Source organism: Nicotiana sylvestris, chromosome 4 (genome assembly GCF_000393655.2).
Source record: "Nicotiana sylvestris chromosome 4, ASM39365v2, whole genome shotgun sequence".
NCBI lineage: Eukaryota > Viridiplantae > Streptophyta > Magnoliopsida > Solanales > Solanaceae > Nicotiana > Nicotiana sylvestris.
Window position 1 is genome coordinate 145,824,350 of NC_091060.1, and position 13,093 is coordinate 145,837,442.

General features: G+C 37.0%; 1 protein-coding gene across 1 annotated transcript; it reads left to right on the plus strand.

Annotated features, from left to right (window-relative positions):
* Positions 1-296: 296 nt before the first annotated feature.
* Positions 297-5,150, plus strand: LOC104234729 (endo-1,4-beta-xylanase 1-like). Its single transcript, XM_009788345.2, has 9 exons — positions 297-354; positions 474-539; positions 1,109-1,446; positions 1,529-1,688; positions 2,042-2,104; positions 3,027-3,355; positions 3,438-3,597; positions 3,853-4,386; positions 4,680-5,150. Exons 2-9 carry the CDS (start codon positions 504-506, stop codon positions 4,983-4,985), a joined length of 1,926 nt encoding a protein of 641 aa, XP_009786647.1. The 5' UTR covers positions 297-354; positions 474-503; the 3' UTR covers positions 4,986-5,150.
* Positions 5,151-13,093: the final 7,943 nt, after the last annotated feature.

The following is a 13,093-nucleotide window of genomic DNA, read 5'->3' on the forward strand; positions in this document are numbered from 1 at the left end:
AGAACACGCCGAAATAATTACCTTGGGAATTACAAGGATTATTTACGTGCACACTTGGTGTTTGGATTACCTAGAAAAGGGAGTAGCTAAAAACCACATGGTGGTGTGAGTGGTATACTGCATTTTACTTTAATGGAATTAGAAACGTGTTTTTTATCCAAAAAAAAAAAAAAAATCAAAAAAGTTTGGGAGTCGTGGTTTGTGCATATCCCGCGCTATTCTCAAGACCGGACTTGCAAAATTTGTCGACACAGAACAAGACTTGTATATAACGGAGTGGGCTCTTTTCTCTTCCTAGCAGCACTCACTGCATGTCTACTCTTCAAACCTCGTTAACAACAAACAAATTCCCAGGTACTCTTTCATATTTTGTTGAATTTCCATTTAAAAAGAAACTTTTTACGCACCAATTGTTCGGCATTTTTGAGTTTCTTACATAAGTTGTAGATTAATCATGTGATGTTTGGCTGTAGGAATTAAAGGAGAGAATAGAGAAGGAACCAATGATCATCACTGCCAGCAGTAAATCTGATTTTCAGGTGCGAATGTGAGTTTGCAAATTTTACCAAATTTGGGTTCCTTACTATTCTTTTGATACTTTGTAATTCTTGAAGGTAACATTTGCTGAATATTTTAGACTGAGAATCTTCTAGGCACTAGCCATGAGCTAAATACGAGTAAATTTTGATAATTTCCATTTTTTTGGTTAATCTATCGAAAATGTAAATCACTCTGTTATATCTAGCTAGCATTCCTGCTAAAGTAGAGTACTATATAATTCCACGTCTTAAAATTGTGATCTACTTTTCACTAAAGGGGCAACTACATTGTTTTGCTAAGATTTGCTATCAAAAGTTGATTAGATAAATATTTAGTATAAAACCTCCTTACTTAAATCTTAGTATGTAATTTGATGTGAACTAGAATCAAGTTTTTTTCCTTCTGACATATTTTACTATGATCCGGTGAGAAATGTATCTTGAGCATCAAATTTGCACTTTCAGAAACAATTAAGGCTGTTAGTTATATTATACCTGATCTTAATAAGTGTTGCTACTGTCAGTTTTTGTTCAAGCTCATTAATTGTACAAATCATATTTCCTGACAGATTTCAAAGGAAAATGCAGCAGACACTGGGAACATCATCCTTAACCATGAATTCTCAGATGGGCTGCACTTCTGGCGCCCAAATTATGGCTGTGATGCTTTTATGGTTCCAGCAGATTCTGGATGCCGTAATGGATTACCAACCGCTATTGTGTCGAAACGTAATCAATATTGGCATGGATTAGAGCAAGACATTACGAGCAGAATATCAGCAGGTTCCACTTATACAGTTTCTGCTTGTGTTGGCGCCTCTGGTACTTTTCAGGGTTGTATTAATGTACTGGCTACACTGAAACTGGTGTATCAAAATTCAAAAACAAGCTTTCTATCCGTTGGAAAGTAAGAATCTGTATCTATTTAGTCTTTCTTACCTTTCATTGTTTAGGAAGCAATAGTCGTGGTGGCTTTTTTGTCTGTGCAGAAAATCTGTATCAAATGATGGTTGGGGGATGCTAGAAGGTTCATTTTCCCTGTCAACAATGCCTAAAGAAGTTATATTTTATCTCGAGGGACCACCACCTCGGGCTCGCCTTCTCGTCAAATCAGTAGTGATCCCATGTTCCAGTTCTACTACTTGTGATGTATGTCCAGTGTTGTGTCCATATTCCATCTTGTTCTCATGTCAGAAGAATCAATTATGTGTAGTATGTGTTAAATTTAGGGAATATTGGGAGATTACAGTTAAGAATTGTGTCAATTATCGGAAGTACTCCTCGCTTTATTTGGATAGAGTTCTGGCACATCATCTGTTTTTATCGATGACGATAACACCATAGTAAAACTCGATATGGTGATCGCCTAAATGGATGGTCTGCACGAGGCTGCAAGGTTGTTTTGCATGAATCCTACAAATAGATTTTGTGGGCAGCTTATTTTTCATTTTGAGTTTCCCACATAAGCTATTTCGCTAATCATGTGAGATTTTTGACTGTAGGAATCGAAGGATTTAATGGAGAAGGCACCAATCATCACTGCCTACAATAACCTTGATTTTCAGGTGTGAATGTGGATTTGCTTATTTCCCAAGTATGGGTTCGTTATTCTTTTGCTGGTTTTGCTAGTTTGTAACTCTTGAATATGTTAAATTTTCTGAATTCAAGGTATTGTGGAAGGGGTTTTGTCATTTTACAGTAGAATCTTCGAGGCATGAACCATAAGCTGAATATCAAAATATGATAAAAAAAAATCTTGAAAATCCCGTAGAAAATGAACATCACATAGAGTGGAGAAAACAAAACTGTAAGTGTGACAGTTGTTGGTATAAGGAAACCTTGGCATTGTGAGTGTTTTGCGAGTGAGAAGTTGATTAGGAGAAATAGAGGGGCTTTCTGTGCATGAAATGCTTCCCCTACTAGTGTAGGAGTAGGGGAAGAATTGTCGTATACCCTACACAGCTTTCCCCTACTAAAGACCTGTTTCCACGCCTCAAATCTGTGACTACTTGTCACATTGAAGCAAGAGTGTTCATATGATACCCCCTGCTAAAATATTTACTTACTAGACATGTATATTACCAGCCAAAAATCATAAAATGCATGATAAATACAAAGGTTGAATCCTCTTGACTTGAAATAGAAGCTTGATATAGCCTATATTTGTAAAAGTTGAATCCCCTTGATGAAATATCCTGAGCAACTCTACTGTTGTGCCAAAACTGGCCTCAAAAGTACATTAGACAAACATTTAGTAAAATCCTCCACGCTCTGTATCTTATGTAATTATACGAACCAGGAGCAAATTTTTATTTTTAGGTTTTGCTTCTGGCTATTTTATCATGGCTCAGTGAAAATTTTTGCTTGAACATCAAATCTGCACCTTCTTAAGCAATTGAGACTGATATATCGTACCTGATCTTAAAGAGTTTGCTGCTATCTGTTATTGTTCATGCTCATCAATCATTCAAGTCATATTTCTAACAGAGTTTGAAGGAATATGGGAAAGACGCTGGGAACATCATCCTTAACCACGACTTTTCATATAGGCTGCACTTATGGCACCCCAATTGCTGTGATGCTTTTGTGGTTCCAGCTACTGGATATCGTGATGGATTAGCGGCTGTTGTCACAAATCGTAAGGAATGTTGGCAAGGCTTGGAACAAAACATTACAAGCAGAGTATCAGCAGGTTCCACTTATGTCCTTTCTGCTTGTGTTGGAGCCTCTGGTACTTTTCAAGGTTCTGTTGAAGTCCTCGCTACATTAAAACTACTGTATCAAAATTCAGAAACAATCTTTATGTCCGTTGGGAAGTAAGAATCTGTATCTATCTTGTGTTTGTTACCTTTCATTGCTTAGGAAGCACTTGTCATGGTAGTGTTTTATTCTATCCAGAAAATCTACTTCGAAGGAGTGTTGGGAGATATTAGAAGGCTTGTTTTCTCTGTCATCTATGCCTGATCAAGTTATATTTTATCTCGAGGGACCTCCATCTGGAGCTGACCTGCTCATAAAGTCCGTTGTGATCACATGTTCTAGTTCTACTGCTTCTGATGTAAGTCCAATGCTATGTCCTTTTTCCTCCTTATTTTGGCTTTGCGTATGGCAACATGATATGAATAAAAGGATTTGAAGCCCTATCTTCTATATAAATATAAAATAAGTGCTATAGGTTATGCCGCTTAAGCTAATTAGATGGCTATTGAACTGTTTCCTCGGTTTACTCATTAAATACTCTCATGATTCTCCGACCATTAGTTATTTCTCATTGAAAAGCAGTTGAAACATTATTTCATTATTCATCTTTTAGGATGCTGATTTTGGTGTTAACATAATCACAAATACAAATCTGACTGATGGCACAAATGGCTGGTTCCCACTTGAAAATTGTACAATGAGTGTGCAAACAGGATCACCGCTAATAATTCCTCCAATGGCTAGAGATTCTCTTGGAGCTAATGCGCCTTTAAGTGGCCGCTACATTCTGGTGACCGATCGTACCCAAAACTGGATGGGTCCTGCTCAGATGATCACAGATAAAGTAAAACTCTATTTGCCATATCAAGTATTTGCATGGATTAAAATTGGACAAGCATCAGGACCTCAAAGGGTAAAAGTTGCTCTTGCAGTAGATGGTCAATGGGTGAATGGGGGCCAAGTTGAGATCAGTGATGGAAAATGGCATGAAATTGGAGGATCTTTTAGAATTGCGAAACAACCAGCTGAAGTTATAGTTTGTATTCAAGGTCCTGCTGCCGGTGTTGACCTAATGGTTGCTGGACTTCAAATTTTTCCTGTTGACAGACGTGCACGGTTTAGTCACTTGAAGAACCAAACCGCAAAGGTACATAATAATGTCGTCATGGTATTTTCACTTATGTGTTAAAGTAATTATCTTCAATTGTTTTAAGGTGTTTCATCAGTGAAATAGTTCCCATTTTACTTATGCTTTTGAAAACATATCTACATGATTTTCTTTTTAGCATCAGAGAAGTTTTAAACGCTTGGCATTGCAGCCATCAGAAATGGATTTCCTGTATGTTTCTTTGCTTAGTAAATGTCGTTAGCATATTATGGTGAAACTCAGTTTATTAAATGTTCTTTACAAAGACTCCTTGTTGTGGATTTTCTTCACAGATACGCAAGAGAGACGTCATCGTGAAATTCTCAGGATTAGACTCGGGCAATTTGCTCAGCACCTTTGTTACAGTTAGACAAGAAAAAACCGGCTTCCCCTTTGGATCAGCAATAAACAGAACATACATGGACAATGAAGACTTCAACGATTTCTTTGTCAAGACTATTAATTGGGGGGTGCTCGATAATGAGGTGAAATGGTACTGGACAGAACCACAGCAAGGGAACTTCAACTATAAAGATGGAAATGATTTTCTCGTTGAGGATTGCAGTGACGCTATCTTCCCCTTTTCAGCATATTCTTGATCTTCAAGAGCGCGATGCACCTGTTGGAGGAATAGGAATTCAGGGACATATTGACACTCCTGTTGGACCCATTTGTAAGATATGGCCTAAATTTATCCATAGCAAATTTGGAGCCAAAGTATTCAAATTCTTTTATTCTTTTTTCTTTACTTGGGGACCAAGAACTTTGCCCTATAAATATCATCTTACTTCATTTGAATCATCCCATATTTTGATTAGAAACTCATTTTGAGTATTCTTGTAATAGAGAGTTTTATTATATTTCACAAGAGTTAGTGTTGGGAAACACTTTGAGAGAACCTCTTTTTTGTGAGTGATTGTAGCAAGGTTATTCTCTTGGGATATATTTTGGGATAATTAGAGTTTCATCTCTAATTTTGTACTCTCTTTTGTGTGCCGATTGTTATAGTGAAATTGCTCCTCTCCGCTTGTGGACGTAGGTCACCTTGACCGAACCACGTTAAATTTGTGCCTCCTTTATATGCTTTAATTGTTGTTATTATCAACTTCCATTGTATTTGTTATTGTCGTTATAACATTGTTTGGCTAAATTCCACACTACCCGGATTTCCGATCCTAACAAATTGGTATCAGAGTCGGATCTAACCGGGTTAGTTTAAGGAGCCTCTAACAAAGACTTTATGTTGAGAAATTTTACTGAAGTGCAAACTTTGGGATGTGGCAATTAAAGATGGAAGCTATCCTAATTCAAGATGGCTTAGACTTGGCGTTGCAAGGAAAGGAGAAAAAGCCGGATAAAATGACGGACGAGGAGTTTGCTATCATAGACAAAAAGGCAAAATCAGGTATCATCTTAAATCTCTCAAATGAGGTTTTACGTGAAGTTTCTGTACAAACCACAGCCAAAGGCATGTGGGAAAAATTGAAAACCTTGTATATGAAGAGAACGGTGAAAAATAAACTTTACCAGAAACAGAAGCTTTATACAATTCGTATGGGTGAAGGTACCTCTATTCTCTCTCATCTTGACATCTTTGATTCCATTTTTATGAATTTGAGTAATATAGATGCTGAAATTAAAGATGAGGATCAAGCTGTATTACTGCTTTGTTCTCTACTCCCATCTTTTAAGCATATAAGAGATATTATGCTTTATGCAAAAGATAATATCTCTTATAAGGATATTAAATCTATCTTAAAATCAAAAGAACAAATAGATAGTGATATTATAGGGGAAGCTAGTGGAACTCAAGCGGAAGTTGGCTTGTTCGTTAGGGGTAAATCTAATTCAACATCCAGATACACTAATTTAGAGTGTCGCAATTGTCATATGAAAGGTCACATTATCTCCGAATGCTATAAGTTCAAAAATAAAGAAAAGCATAAGGAAAGAAAAACTGAGCACAAAGATACTGACACCGCCGAAGCTAGTTTAGCAACTGATGAGATTGAGGGAACTATATTTTTAGCAACTGAAACTAGTTTCAAATCTGACAATGAGTGGATTTTAGATTCTGGTTGTTCGTATCATATGTGTCCCAACAGGGACTTGTTTTCTACATATGATTCGGTTGAAGGTGGAGTTGTCCAATTGGGTAATAATGCTACTTGTAATGTTATTGGTAAAGGTACAATTCAGATCAAAATGCATGATGGTATGGTGAGAACTCTCACCGATGTTAAATATGTTCCTGAGTTGAAGAAAAATCTCATCTCTTTGGGCACTTTAGAATCTCTTGGGCACAAATTCACTGGTGAAGGTGGAGTTCTAAAATTTTTTGAAGGTGCTCTTATTATCATGAAAGCACACAGATCTGGTTCATTGTATACTTTATTGGGATCTACTATTATAGGCACTACTACAGTTTCGGTATCAGACAACTTGTCTGATTTTGATGGCATTGAATTTTGACATAAGCCCATTGGGGCTTTTCTGGAGGTGGAGTAAAATAACTATATCATCCAATTTAGGCCAAGGTAGAGAATTGTAAGATATGGCCTAAATTTATCCATAGCAAACTTGGAGCCAAAGAATAAAAGTATTTTCTTTTATTCTTTTTTCTTTACTTGGGGACCAAGAACTTTGCCCTATAAATATAGGTCTTCTTACTTCATTAGAATCATCCCATATTTTGATTAGAAACTCATTTTGAGTATTCTTGTAATAGAGAGTTTTATTATATTCCATAGAGTTAGTGTTGGGAAACACTTTGAGTGAATCTCTTATTTGTGAGTGATTGTAGCAAGGTTATTCTCTTGGGATATATTTTGGGATAATTAGAGTTTCATCTCTAATTTTGTACTCTCTTTTGTTTTCCGATTATTATAGTGAAATTGCTCCTCTCCGCTTGTGAACGTAGGTCACCTTGACCGAACCACGTTAAATTTGTGCCTCCTTTATATGCTTTAATTGTTGTTATTATCAACTTGCATTGTATTTGTTATTGTCATTATAACGTTGTTTGGCTAAATTCCGCACTACTCGAATTCCCGATCCTAACACCATTGTATGTTCCGCTCGGGACAAACTTGGTATTCTTGGACTTCCAATCTGGTTCAATAAAGTCAATGTTTCTTCTGACAATGAATATGTTAGAGCTGATGATCTAGAAGTTATTTTTTGGGAAGTTTATGCTCACCCTGCTGTTGAAGGTATAATGTTGCGAGGAATGTGGGAGATGTTCATGTGTCGGCCAAAATGCACATTTAGTGAATGCAGAAGGTCACCTCAATAAAGCTGGAAAAAGATACCTTGCTCTTAAGTAGGAGTGGTTGTCCCATTCTCATGGTAGTATTGACGAACAAGGGCAATTCAGCGTTAGTGGATTCCGCGACTCCTATGAAGTTGAAGTCATTACTGGTTCTAAGAAACTTACCAAGAAGTTTGTGTTATTGAAATCTGTATTGCTGTAAAATAAAATAATAAACTTTCTGAAAAACAGAAACAGAAAGTTAGTAGAACTAGAACGTCAAAATATATTCTAGAAACAGTATCGTAACTTCAAAATAAATTCTGAAAAACAGTATAGGAACAAATCGAGTCCACTGAATATACAGTGTGTCCTTAAGGAAATTACTCCCCTCAAGTATCCGAGGTTCTGGAATATATCCTCCCAAGATAGAATGATTTAACTCACCAGCGTATCTGTACCAAAAACGCAGATGAACAGCGAACCACTCGAAAGCTGTAAAACACACTAGAATTTTCTTTTTGTGCAGAAGAAAAAGAAGATAATCAGAAAATTTCGTAAATAAATATTCTGGGATTTGAAGGAATATTTATAGCCAATTTGGTACTGTTTCTGAATAGGTTTGCAACCTTTCGAATAGTCATAGCTGTTGGAACAGGATTGACACTGTTTCAAAACAGCCATAGTTGTTGGAAATATTGCGGGAAAATTAAAACGGATTTAAAATAATCCGGAAAAGGAAACGGGCCGGACCGGACCGTGTCGCGGGTCATGGGCTATTCCATATTGAATTTTCGTTAAATATTTGAAAAGAATTTTGTCCAAAAAGATTAATCAATCAATCGATCTTTGACCAAATCCAAATCCGAAGCTGAAGCCGAAGCCGAGCGAGCGAGCGATGACTGCGCGAGGCTTGCCTTCTTCTTAGCTCTTTAAGAGCTAAAAGATGAGCTTCTCTATATATACACAAAGATTTTCTTTCTTTCTACCAATGAGGGACAAAGTGCATTAGTAAAGTGAACTCATTCAAAATTTCACTTTCCTCCATTTCTTTTCCCACCATTTCCCATTCACACTTCTTTTGTTATTAATAACAAAATCCAACAATCCCCCACATGAATGGGAAATGGCTATAAACTTAAAGGAATGCACGGACGTGTGTGTGTGTTTCACATGCAAGAATTAATTGCATCTAGATAAGTAGGTTTCCCTTTGTACTTTCCGTAGTGAACTTATATCGGATATACTCGTTCAATTGGTAGATTTGATATCTTTGAACCATCGAGATTTGTTGTATACCTAGACAACATAAGTCACACAATCAATCCTTAACCATCTATGGTTCTCACGGTTGTGTTCGTTTCAGCCATGAACACCGCCTGGTTTCATGAGTGCTTAGAGAATGGGCCTTTACTTTAATTCTCCTTGAAGCGGCTTACACTTCACACTCACATAAGTGATTCCTAAATGTGTAATCCTAAAGACACACTATCTGGTCATATCCTGCCAGACTTAGCAAATCATTAAAAAGCTTTATTGATTCATCAAAAAACTTTAATGCTTTACCTTGTTTTTGAACATTGCCTTTATCACGAGAATGGGTTGAGTTAGTTGATAATGTTGAACCGTCCTTCATAACTTTGTTTGATCTCTTTGAACCTAGCTCTTGGGATCTCCAGTCTGCTAGGTAGAGTTACCGCCATGATGACTTGCCTAGGCCATTAACCTTATTCCCTTTGATGATCTTTCAACTGCCTTTCTAGATAGGCCTTTTGTAAGTGGATCCGCCATGTTATATCTTGACTTTACGTAGTCCATTGTGATAACATTACTAGAGAGTAGTTGTCTAACGGTATTGTGTCTCCGTCTAATAGGACGAGATTTTCCGTTATACATAACGCTCCATGCCCTACCTATTGCCGCTTGACTATCACAATGTATACAAATAGGTGCCAAAGGTTTTGGCCAAAATGGAATATCTTCCAAGAAATTCTGGAGCCATTCAGGTTCTTGACCGGCCTTATCTAAAGCTATGAATTCAGATTCCATTGTAGAACGAGTGATGCATGTTTGTTTGGATGATTTCCAAGACATTGCTCCACCCTCAATTGTGAAAACATATCCACTAGTGGATTTAACTTCAGATGATCCGGTGATCCAATTTGTATCACTATATCCCTCGATCACGGAAGGATATTTGTTATAATGCAAAACATAATTTTGGGTATTTTTCAGATATCCAAAAATCGTTTCATTTCCATCCAATGTATTTGATTGGGATTACTTGTAAACCGACTCATTTTGGTAATAGCACATGCTATATCTGATCGCGTACAATTCATGATATACATCAAACTTCTCAATACTCTTGCATAGTCCAGTTGTGAGTCACTTTTACCTTCATTCTTTTGAAGTGCATAACTCACGATAATTGGAGTCTTGGCAATTTTGAAAACCAAATACTTGAACTTGTCAAGTACCTTTTCAATGTAGTGAGACTGTGATAATGCTAGACTTTGTGGATTTTTGTGAATTCTGATTCCTAAGATCACATCAGCAACTCCTAAGTCTTTCATGTCGAATTTGCTAACCAACATGCGTTTTGTAGCATTTATATATGTCATACTTTTGTTCATTATCAACATGTCATCAACATATAAACAAACAATGACTTCATGTTTGGTCAAATTGATTGGTCAAATTTTACATACCATTGTTTGGGTGCTTGTTTAAGTCCATAAAGCGATTTAACAAGTTTGCACACTTTTCTTTTCTTTTCTTTACCAGGAACCACAAAACCCTCAAGTTGTTCCATGTAAATCTCTTCCTTTAATTCTCCATTTAAGAAAGTTGTTTTAACATCCATTTAATGGATTTCAAGACCATACACGGTCGCCAGTGCCACTAACACCCTAATAGATGTTATCTTTATTACTAGCAAGTAAGTGTCAAAGTAATCAAGACCTTCCTTTTTTCTATAACCTTTAACAACAAGTCTTGCCTTATATTTGTCAATAGTACCATCAACTTTAATTTTTCGTTTAAACATCCATTTCGAACCTAAAGGCTTATTTTCCGGAGGAAGATCAACCAATTCCCATGTATGGTTATCCAAAATTGATTGAATCTAACTATTGACTGCCTCTTTCCAAAACGTTGAATCAGAAGACGACATAGCTGCTTTAAAAGTTTGAGGCTCATTTTCAAACAAGAATGTCACAAAATCTGGTTGTTCTTTGACGTTTGTTACGCCTTGGATCTTCTATACTTGGAGTATTTCCTTTGGTTCTTCCCGAGGTCGTTTAGGTCTTTCACTTAACGACTCGCATTCAGTTTTATACGGATAGACACTTTCAAAGAATTCAGCATTATCTGATTCTATTACCGTACTAACATTAATCTTGGGATTATCGGATTTATGAACCAAAAATAGACATGCTTTATTGTTTGTAGCATATCCAATGAAAACGCAATCTACTGTTTTGATCCGATTTTAAACCCTTTTAGGTAAAGGAACTTGTACCTTTACTAGACACCCCCACATTTTAAAATATTTCAAGTTGGGTTTTCTTCCTTTCCATTTTTCATATGGAATAGATTGTATTTTGCTGTGGGGAACTCTGTCGAGTATTCGGTTAGCTGTAAGGATAGCTTCCCCCCACAAACTCTGCGGTAATTCGGGACTTATTAATAAAGAATTCATCATTTCTTTTATTGTCCGATTTTTTCTTTCCGCAATTCCGTTGGATTGAGGTGTGTAAGGTGCAGTAGTTTGATGGATAATTCCATACTCCGAACATATTTCTGCAAACGGAGATTCATATTCTCCACATCTATCACTTTTAATCATTTTGATCTTTTTATTCAATTGATTCTCTGCCTCATTCTTGTACTGCTTAAATATTTCAATTGCTTCATCCTTACTATCACACCTCCTTTTTACCTACACCCCTGGAAAGGGTGTATAAGAGAGTTTTTTCCAACTTGAAGTGACAATCGAAACGGGATTATTTTATTCAAAATTCAGAGTCGCCACTTGGGATAATTTACGATGTCCCAAGTCACCGGTTTCAAATCCTGAATCGAGGAAAAGATTGACTCTGTATTACAGTCCGCGAACACAGAAATCCGGGTAAGGAGTTCTGTTAACCCGGGAGAAGGTGTTAGGCATTCCCGGATTCCGTGGTTCTAGCACAGTCGCTCAACTGTTACAATTGGCCTATTATTTGATTTTAGTACATGTTTTAGCCTATGATGCAATTTTAACTTATTAGCCGCCTTTAATCATTTTTAAGGAAAACTGCAATGTCATTTAAAATACATCTTGAACCACGTCACATAAATGCACTCGCGGCCATCAACATATTTTATCTAAAATTGTTGAGATTTGGATTTAGGTCACATAAATGCGCACCCGTGTTTAGGAAAGTACTTTTAAGTATCGCGCCTAAAGCAACTAGGCACTTTCAAGTTTGCGAGGGCCATGTGTCACACCTCCTTTTTCCGCCCCCGCGAGGGTACAAGGAGTTTTTTTCAATTAAAGGACAATCGAAATGGGATTTGTTTGTTTATTTCAGAGTCGCCACTTGGGAGATTTAGGGTGTCCCAAGTCACCAATTTTAATCCCGAATCGAGGAAAAGAATGACTCCATATTACAGTCTGTGTACCAGAAATCTGGATAAGGAATTCTGTTAACCCGGGAGAAGGTGTTAGGCATTCCCGAGTTCCGTGGTTCTAGCACGGTCGCTCAACTGTCATATTCGGCTTGATTATCTGATTTAATACATATTGAACCTATGTGCGAATTTTAACTTTTAACCGTTTTTGTCATTATTATTATTTTTATCAAGAATTGCAACATCGTGGAAACACATCTCGAACCACGTCACATCAATGCACCCATGGTTGTTGGCATATTTCACCTCTGTTAAGACTTGGATTTGGGTCACATAAATGTGCACCCGAGTTTAAGAAAAATCAAATTATTAAAGGCACGCCTAAAGTGACTAGCGTATCATTTACTTTGGGTAGGGCCGTGGAATTTTGCTAAATGGTCCATCCCGAAGTCTAAGAAATTTTAAAGCAAATATTTACTGAGGGCCCCGCAATTTTGTATTTTTATTCGGCGTGGCTCGTCTCATTCTTATTTTAAAAGGAATTTGCAACGTCATGGACACGCATCTCGAACCACGTCACAATCAATGTACTCATGATTAGAGACACATTTCGATTCCGCTGAGATTTGGATTTGGGTCACATAAATGTGCACCCGAGTTTAAGAAGGTAAGATTTATTAAAATGCGCGCCTAAAGCGATTAGCGTAATATTATTTTTTGGGTAAGGCCGTGGAGTTCGCTAAGCGGCCTGTCCCGAGTTTTAAGTAATTAACACATACATTTTTGTGAGGGCCCCGCAATCTATGCGTTTCATTTGGCGAGGCTCGTCTCATTTTAATT

What these genes read in the sequence shown, in the direction of transcription:
- LOC104234729 (XM_009788345.2), top strand. Translation starts at nt 504, where the DNA reads ATGATCATCACTGCCAGCAGTAAATCTGATTTTCAG. An exon ending in AGCTTTCTATCCGTTGGAAA is followed by an intron (nt 1,447 to 1,528) that starts GTAAGAATCTGT and finishes TTGTCTGTGCAG; the next exon opens with AAAATCTGTATCAAATGATG. An exon ending in ACAATAACCTTGATTTTCAG is followed by an intron (nt 2,105 to 3,026) that starts GTGTGAATGTGG and finishes TATTTCTAACAG; the next exon opens with AGTTTGAAGGAATATGGGAA.